Genomic DNA, 9681 nt, shown 5'->3' with positions numbered 1-9681 from the left:
CTCATTTAACTGCTGTTTTAAAATTCTAATTAACACACAAATACACTTTTTAACATGTTCATTTTTGTTTTTGTTTGTGTTATTGTCATTATAACTTGTGTTTTTTCTATTATCAGTTTATTTATTTCTATTAACTATGAAATTTTAGGTGGAGGCTTTAAATAAGCCCATCTGGGTTTTCTGCCTCTCCCTGCACTTTACATTATATGTAGTCTTTGTCATTTTATGTAATTCTAACTGTGCAAATAAAATAAAACCTAAACCTAAATCCTCTGGGGTGCCCTCTAGTATAAACCCCCAGTAACACAGGTTTTACACAACCAGTTGTGTATGTGAACACATGGTTAAATAGCTTAAGTTAAGTATATCTCAAACTTAATGTGGTGCTAAAGCTTCTTTTTATTTTGGCCAGCATGCAAATTTCAATATTATTGAAGCAGATATAAATATGGGACAATAACATTTCTGTTACTAAGATAAGATGCATTGAAATGGAACACAAATTAAAGCAATAATTATCCTGAAGTTTCTATGCACATTTTATTTACCACTTTTTCTTTGAGGTAAAAACAAACATATTGTGAAGCCTGGTTGAACAAGGACACACACCAGTCAGGCTCACATTCAACAGCATGAAATATGTTGGTTTTGTGGCGTAAAAACCAGCCAACGAATCTGGAAAAGAATGACTGAAAACTGTCTAAAAATGAATTGTATTTTTTAATCACCATATGATAATTTACAGAGGTTTAGTACAGCATCTTATAGTAGCAAAACACTGTTTCATTCGTCATTGAAATGCATCCATTGTGCAGAATGCAAGCACCATAAAAAGCATACAAAAATCTTCCCAAGCCATCTGTTTACAAAGTGACATGATTAAAAAAACAAACAAAACAAAAAAGCAAACCTTTACAAAAATCTCTCAGTGGTAGAATATATCTCAAAAAATCCGTCTTTCCCTCGCACACTTATATTACTTACATGAAGGGTATTCTAATTTCATTGTATTGCTATTACACATCATGCCTATCACATACAGTATGGTCCAGATGGAATAGAAAACAATCATTCTTACTGGTGGTTTGGACAAAGAAATAGCTAGATTGGTTGGATCTTTCCCTATCGGTCCAAAGTGTTTCGATCCTCCAGCACTCGACCAGGAGCACTGGAGATTCATTCAGTCTCTGCGGTGAGCCCGAAGGTGTTTTCTCTCTCTTTTACATTCACTGCCTTGGCTTGTGGTGGCGCCTGACCAGCCTTGTTCTCCTCCTCATTCCAGCTGTAAAAGAGGAGTTAGAGTTAATGGAGGGAATCAGAGGAGTGACACAGACAAAAGAAAACATGTCAGGTGGAAAGATACGAAGCCTGAAGAATAGCAGGAAGGACTTAAAGGTGCATAATGGAAGGAAAAAAAAAGGAAAAAGGCTGAAAGGAAAATCCAACAATGACAATTTGTGGTTACAGTTGCCTTTCGCTATGCATATTTCCAGCTCTGATTATGTGTTTTTTGGCAAACTCTTTTCAGTCTGATCCAACGTTAGTGTTGATGAATGTGTCATCAGGTAACTATGTTCTTACCTGGAGCTTTCCTGGCAGCAGCGAATCTCCCTCCTTCTGTAAAACAAAGAGAAAACACAATCAATCATACAGACGGGCACACAGAATCTGTTCAGATCTGCAGCTGTGAATATTCACCTTTAATGAGTTTGGTGATTCTCTCCGATTCCTCTTCCAGCAGATTTGGGTTGCCGTGGATGGTCGTGATCTTAGAGAAGTCTGGTCCTGAACGTTCAAAAATAAAACCAATTAGATACAAAACACAAATGGAGTCACATTACTTAAAAAAAAAAGTATCTCATTCTCTTTTCCACCTTGAAGTAAACACTTGACTGAATGCAGACTAGTGTTTGAGTAAACGTGATTTCTTTTTCCACCTGATTTGAAAGTTATCAGACGATTGAATGGCAGTTATCAGCCCATAAGAATGGTGGAGAAGGGGTTTGCTCCACCTGATGGTAGGCCAGCAGGTCGTTATCAGCAGCACCCCCTACTGGCCGTAGTAACTATGAACGCCGCCAAGGCAGAAGTGACCTTACGGAGTGTGACATTGAAGGGGGAAGCCTGAAAACGAAGTATAAAACACGTAAAGTTGCTCTTAGAGTGAATTTGCCAAACAAACCCAGACTTCCACCCAGGACATCAGGGTTCATGTCCCATGTCAAAACTGAATAAGTCGAAAATGTAATTTGAAGTTGTCAGTTAACGTCCGTGCATCACGTTTTTCTAGTCACTTCCAGTGTTCACACCATCCTTGTCACACCCTAAATTTAGGCCACCCTAAAATGTTTCTATTTATTTATTATTTATAACGTCTAACCAGGAAGTTTTTTGCCCTAACCTTAGAGAAGTGGCTTTGTAGGGCAATCACAAGGAAACTGCAGCCTTTTTTTTAAGTGCTTCATTTTTACCTCTTATTCTTGAGATTTCATTAAACATATTTTCCTCTTTATACAAAATGAACCGAAGTACTGACAATGAGGAAGACCTTAAAGAATATACACTACTGGTCAAAAGTTTTAAAACTCCCCAACTTTTCCAGAATTTTATTGAAAATGATGCAGTTTAATGTCTCAGTGTACTCTGAAATTAATGCACATTTGCAACATTTAAAATTCTTTATTGAGCATGATAGTGTTTTGAAAGTAAAAAAAAGATTCAAAATCACATTTTATGTTGGACTAAAGGACTAAAAAAAGACACAAAATGACCAAAAAGACTTAAAAAGACATGAAAAGAATTAAAAAATGGACAAAATAGCCCAAGACTCCATAGAGTTAAGTTGTTAACCCATTTCTTGTTCCCTGAAAAAGGCTTACTTGTATAATTATGAAATGTACATTATCTTTCAGTTTTGGTTAAGCTTACCTTTTTTTATTTACCTCTGGCAGTTCACCACTTACCTTTGGACCCTTTCAAGCTGTTCATTTGACTTGAACTGCTTGAATTTCAATAAAAAACTGGAAAAGTTGGTGTGTTCTAAAACTTTTGACCAGTAGTGTATATAATAATAAAATAGATAATAATAAAATACGAAGCTTGTTTACAAGATGTTTAGTCAATACTGATCTTCTAAACATAATCGCTTTGTTTTCAGCAAGCGGGCATTAAAATGGGCTGATAACAACCTTCTCAACCTGCTAGCAGGTGGAGCAGGCCCTACTCATTATAATGGCTCATAATGCACCATTCAATCATGTTATAACAGTCAAACGGGTGATTTTTTTCAAGGAGGAAAGGACACAAATATGTGAAAGAAACCTGTTGGGTATGAAGAGTTTGTGTAAGAGGAGCCTACCCTCAATGATAAAGGGCTCGTTCACCGTGCTGTGTCGGGCTCCACCTTCAGACCGGCAGCGGAGAAGGGTGTTGAAAGTCATTTAACGACTTAGCAACTGTACTGACTGACAGACGGACAGACTGACAGGTACATACGCCCCATAAAACACCTCCTCCGCCACCGCCGCCAACACAAAGTCAAGCACAGTTGTGCAGTATTTATGAACACAGACACACACTCACAGACAGACTGCAAGGTTGTTCTTAGCCTGCAAACTGAGCTGCAAGACGCCAGTGAAGCAGTTGGAGGTGAAAACAGCTTCAAGCTCACCTGCACCCACACAAGCCAATGGCCCATTGTATGAGCATGAATGGGCACCCTAATAATGACACATTATTATTTGCTGCTCACACATACACTGCAAAAAAAGAAAAGTTGGGTGAACTCAAAATTTCAAGGCAACAAACTTCCATAAAGTTTTAAGTTGGACAATTAAACCAAATATTTTAAGTTTTGTCTTTGAGTTTGCTCAACTCTGAATTCAGATTTTTGTCAACTCAACTGTAAGTTGTACTAACTTATAATTTTACATTGTAATAACTTTTAATCCTTACTTCTGCTAACTTCTGCAATGTGCTGAATTGGCACGATTGTAACGCCGCTATGAAATGTCAGCTAATGTTTCGACCACAATTTTGAGTTAGCATTGATACGCTAATGGCTACTCTTGTAGCTGTAACAAGCAGCGCCGCTAGCATCAGTTAGCCGCTAGCAGCAGTTAGCCGCTAGCGTCATTTAGCCACTAGCTTCAGTTAGCCGCTAGCGTCATTTAGCCGCTAGCATCAGTTAGCCGCTAGCTTTCGCTAATGACCGAATTTCACCGCTTTCCCGCATTTCACAACAAAGAACTAAGAGTTATCAGAACTATTGTCCCTTGTTGTGAACCCCAACTTAAAGATATAAGTAACAACAACTCACCAACTTGTTTTTGAGCAGACAACTGGCTTCCTTTGTTGTGCTAACTTACATTATTGCCCTAAATGTCAATAATTTATATTTCCAAGTTTTACCAACTTAAATCACTGTTTTAGGCCAAAAAACACAAATTGGCTTTTTTGCAGTGTATGCCTTGTAGCTGTATTAGATAGAGAATGGGTAAAAAGATGGGATTCTTGCATGTGAAACATTGACAGAGAGATGAAATTAGGTGGATGAGTGATGAGATGGTCAGACATCCAAATCATGGCGCACCATTGGCAGTAAAAGAGCGGTATCTTTACGCCAAGCATAAACTGAACATGGACTCTCAAAATCAACCGCCTTCCTCCATTACGGAGCCTAAACAAACATCATAAACCTGAATGAGCTTGTGATGTTTTAAATAGTTGCTGGCCAATCGTTGCCTTGGGTGCTTCCATATGGCGCTATAATATAATCTTTCTACCATTTTAGAGCAGAAGTACGACTACTTTGCTTGGAGTCTCCAGCTTTATCAACATTTACTTGCCAAACAGCTGCTGTTAATTTTTAAAACAGCTGTTATTAGGAAACCTTTTAGATTCCCAATATGTGATCAATTTAACAAAATAATGGCCATGACTTCTGAAATATCAACCAGTTCGATGTAATTCTCTGTGTTGTTTTAATCGCATCAGTAGGATAATAGATCTAGATACTGAATGCTGATCAAGAAGTTAAAGAGACAGGCTTAGCATCTTAGCATTGAGCACCAGCCGCAGCAGAGCAGGACGTCAACCACCTGGTTTTTAGTTTGTCCTTGAAACCACCAGTGGTAAGCCAAACTAAGCAAATAAAGATAAACCTGTGAACCAACACTGTAAGCCAAAAAGTCCACCAAGCTTGTGACTTTCAGATGAATTATTGTTAAACAATCAACAAAACATGTTAGGCTAAAATGGTGCACACCATGAAATGATGTATCTGATGACTTCCAAAGAAACGTGAAATGAAATTCACATTAGATGATTATGCTAAATGAATTGTGGTCAACAGGACTGCAGATGCATTTGTTAAAGGAGCTGTTAGAAGATGATTTAAAGATACACTATCATACTCTTAAGGGAGGTAATGTGTTAAAAGAAACATACCTGTTTGTCCATCTGCATCTCCACCTGTATTAAAGAAAAAGAGTGGTGTCATCAAATCTGTGGTAAGATGTTTATGAAGTACAGATTTCCTCCCAAAAGTACAGACAGGTTGAGAAGATTGTTAACAGCTCATTTAATTGTAGAAAAAAGTTCCATTTAGGAGTTATATAAGTAAGCTAAAAAAGTGAATTAAATGAATGTGAATGCTGGAAGTGAAGGGCAACCAGAAGTGGAGTTCTTGAATTATACTCCTTTTCTCACTTCATTATTCTCTTTAATAATGACTTAGATTTAGTAGAGTGTTCTGCTAAACAATACACATTAATATAGCTGTCTGCTGCGGGCTGATAACAACCTACTGGCCTACCAGCAGGTGGATTGGGCCCATATTTGCCTATATTTATGGGATGAAAACTGCTGATAATCTCCCATTCAATAGTCTGATAATGGTTGAATCATGTGGTTTTAAACACGGTTAATATTGTAAAACGTTTTGTGCAGTTTGGTCCGATTTGGATGACGAAACTACTTTGTTAGCTCTATGAAAAGATGGCAAAAATAAGCACATTTCTTGCGTCATTAGTTATGAAGTTATGTAAAGTTAAAATACACAAGACATGAACACCATCCAAACACCTCGACATCCTCCCTGCACAGACTTTTTGCTCTTTATACTGATCTCTTCCCCTGACCTCCTCCTTTGCTCTTGTCATAACAGCCACTAGAAGTCGCCATTGAAGTGAAGGTAAATATTGATAATAGAAGGCTGATGGTAACGTCTGCTGTAATTTTTGGCCGAAGACTTGACCACAAAATGATCAAAAAAGACATAAAAATGACCAAAAAAAGACACAAAATGACAAAAAAAACAAACAAACAAACACAAAATGACCAAAAAAAGACATTAAGTGACCCAAAAAGACTAAAACACATTAACACATGAACACTTTAACACAGTGGAGACAGAGCTGACTTCCAAAATGATTTGGCGACCCCCAGAAATCATCTCGCGACCCCAATTGGGGTCCTGACCCCCCAAGGAGACTCAAATTTTCTCATCGACCGTATCATTTGAAAAATAAATGAGTGATTTTAATGTTGAGGAACTTACTCTCAATAACTCTTGTAACCTTGGTTTTGTGAGGCTCTCCTTCGATGACTCTGGTCACATGTGTGATGGGAGCACCCGTCTCGATGACTCTGGTCACCTTGGTAACGATGGGCTGGTTGATGACCACTGGTTCTCCCTGAATGACTCTGGTCACCTTGGTAACGATAGGATCCCCCTTAATGACCTTTGATTCTCCCTCAATGACCACTGTTTCCCCCTGAATCACTCTGGTCACCTTGGTAACGACGGGCTGCTCCTTGACGACCACTGGTTCTCCCTGAATCACTCTGGTCACCTTGGTAACGATGGGCTGCTCCTTGACGACCACTGGTTCTCCCTGAATGACTCTGGTCACCTTGGTAACGATGGGCCCCTCAATGACCTTTGATTCTCCCTTGATGACTCTGGTCACCGTTGTTTCCTCGGGGACTGTAGAGAGGCAGAGGTTACATCAGCATACCTTAAATCTATGCATGACACTTTGCTATGTTATTAATATTATTACTATTATTATTATTATATCAAGTCAAGTCAAGTCAGATTTATTTATATAGCGCATTTACAGACGGCTGAGCCGCTCCAAAGTGCTTCACATAAAAGTGCAAGAAAGTGCAATAAAATACAGAATTGACAAAATTGACAAAGGTAACAAAGGAAACAAAAAACAAAACAAAATTTAATTAAAATAAATTAAAAGAAAATGGGATATTTTTTAAAAGCACTGTGGGATTTCTAGGGTACACTATTCCCTAGCACTTGCCAGAGGAAAAAAAAAAAATACTGTTGCTGCCATTACTATTATTACTATATACTGTAATATACTACTATTATTATTTTACCGGCCTTATTTATTTATTATTATTATTACTATTATTATTATATATCATATTATTTTACTTATAATTACTTTATTTATATTTTTCATTTTATTTTTATATTGTTTATCTATTATTACATATTATATTATATACTGTACTATTATTATTATTATTATATACCGTCTAGTCACTATAGCATTGTTGCCATCATACCACCAGTTTAATTATAACCATCATCTTGCCAACCATCAAACCAACTGATGTTCTTCTTTTTTTAACTTCTTAAGTGTCCTTGTTCTATTCTGTGTTTTTTTTTCTATTGTTGTTTTTATTTATGCTACCTCAGTATTTTATTCTATTGTATTTTATTGGACTTGAATACCGGACTGCTGTGACAACCGAATTTCCCTTCGGGGATGAATAAAGTAATCTATCTATCTATCTATCTATCTATCTATCTATCTATCTATCTATCTATCTATCTATCTATCTATCTATCTATCTATCTATCTATCTATCTATCTATCTATCTATCTATCTATCTATCTATCTATCTATCTATCTAGCTATCTATCTAGGAGGTGCAATATGTGAAGTAATCAAAGCATGCATAACAAATAGAGGCGTGCAGGATATTATATTCTATCACATATTTTATGTTCAAGTTTTGGTATTTAAAGAATCTTGACTACTGGTAAAAAAAAAGGAGAAATGTGGCATGTTACACATAATCCTTGAACACATTTTTCTATAGTCAATGAATTCCCATCTGGGGCCAGATATCTCTGTAAAACCTTACAACTCCTCAGAAACTTCAGCCAGGGACATTCCTTTACCTCTTTTATATTTTCTGCTTCTGAGCGATGATCTTTTAATGTGTCAGTATTTATATGGGGCATAAAGAGATGAAAGCTGACAGATGTGTGTTTGTATCAGAGGCCTTCTAATCTTTGGCCCGGGTCCCTTGGTCCGCTAATCAGAGCCAGACTCATGTCTGTCTTTCAAACGGTTATTGAATTATTTATTAAGAGATTTAGGTAATTTAGACTTGGATATGCAGGATGTAAATAATAAATCATTCCATCTTTTAAACGACGCAGGCTGATTCTCTCCTGCATTAAAACAAAATTATGCCTACTTCTAAACTCTATCACAGTCGGCTCAAGTTAAGATTGTTTTCTTCTGAAATTCTTCTGTTGGATGACAGACAGAGGAACAGAAGAGGATTAGGGCCAGGTACGAGAAAAAATAAATAAATAATTATGCAAAATACAATGTTGAGAGTGTCGAGAATAAAGTAAAGTAGACTGCAAGCTACAACCTGTTTTTCCAACTTAACGAACACAAAAAAATTGACATTTGAACTTTTTTCTTGTATTGTATAATTAAAAAAAAAAAATCCTCCTCTCATTATTTTTTTCTCCCACATGGCCCCAATCCTCTGCTTTACAAAGAAGCATAGTCGAAAATAGAAATTATACAGATTTTACATTTATATTTGCATACATTTAAAGCATAAAATTATAACCTCTAAAAACCTGATCCCCGGGGATGCAAACCTACTGCTCTATAGTCCGTGTAATGTGCTTAATTACCTTTGAAAAAGGGTCGCCAAATCATTTTGGAAGTCAGCTCTGTCTCCACTGTGTTAAAGTGTTCATGTGTTAATGTGTTTTAGTCTTTTTGGTCACTTAATGTCTTTTTTTGGTCATTTTGTGTTTGTTTGTTTTTTTTGTCAATTTGTGTCTTTTTTTGTCATTTTGTTTCCTTTTTTTGTTATTTTGTGGTAATTTTTTTCTTTTTTGGGTAATTCTGTGTCTTTTTTTGGTCATTTTGTGTCTTTTTTCGTCATTTTGTGTCTTTTTTTAGTCATTTAGTGTCTTCTTGGTCATTTAATGTCTTTTCTGGTCATTTTGTGTCTTTTGGTAATTTTTATGTCTTTTTTGATCATTTTGTGGTCAATTTGTGTCTTTTTTTTTGTCATTTTGTTTCCTTTTTTTTCTCCCACATGGCCCCAATCCTCCGCTTTACAAAGAAGCATAGTCGAAAATAGAAATTATACAGATTTTAGATTTATATTTGCATACATTTAAAGCATTTAAAACTCTAAAAACCTGATCCCCCGGGGATGCAAAGCTACGGCTCTATAGTCCGTGTAATGTGCTTAATTACCTTTGAAGAATCAGACTTCTTCAATCTCTCCTATGTTACCCAATACATGAAGGCACGCTCCCATCTGTGTGAAAGTGTCTGGACTCAGTCCAACTACATGAACAACATCCAAGAGTCGGCCTTGGTCTCTGA

General features: G+C 36.7%; 1 protein-coding gene across 1 annotated transcript in view; it reads right to left on the bottom strand.

Moving 5' to 3' along the window:
* Positions 1 to 525: 525 nt before the first annotated feature.
* Positions 526 to 9681, bottom strand: part of LOC131986456 (periostin-like) — a 36394-nt gene continuing 27238 nt past the window's right edge. Inside the window, exons 18-22 of the mRNA XM_059351427.1 lie at positions 6560 to 6988; positions 5449 to 5472; positions 1699 to 1785; positions 1582 to 1617; positions 526 to 1282 (exon numbers count right to left, since the gene is read on the bottom strand). Of these exons, the coding sequence (XP_059207410.1) occupies positions 1227 to 1282; positions 1582 to 1617; positions 1699 to 1785; positions 5449 to 5472; positions 6560 to 6988 (632 nt within the window). The 3' untranslated portion in view covers positions 526 to 1226. The remainder of the gene's footprint in view (positions 1283 to 1581; positions 1618 to 1698; positions 1786 to 5448; positions 5473 to 6559; positions 6989 to 9681) is intronic.

Source organism: Centropristis striata, chromosome 15, assembly GCF_030273125.1.
Source record: "Centropristis striata isolate RG_2023a ecotype Rhode Island chromosome 15, C.striata_1.0, whole genome shotgun sequence".
NCBI lineage: Eukaryota > Metazoa > Chordata > Actinopteri > Perciformes > Serranidae > Centropristis > Centropristis striata.
This window is presented reverse-complemented; position numbering and strand designations above follow the sequence as displayed.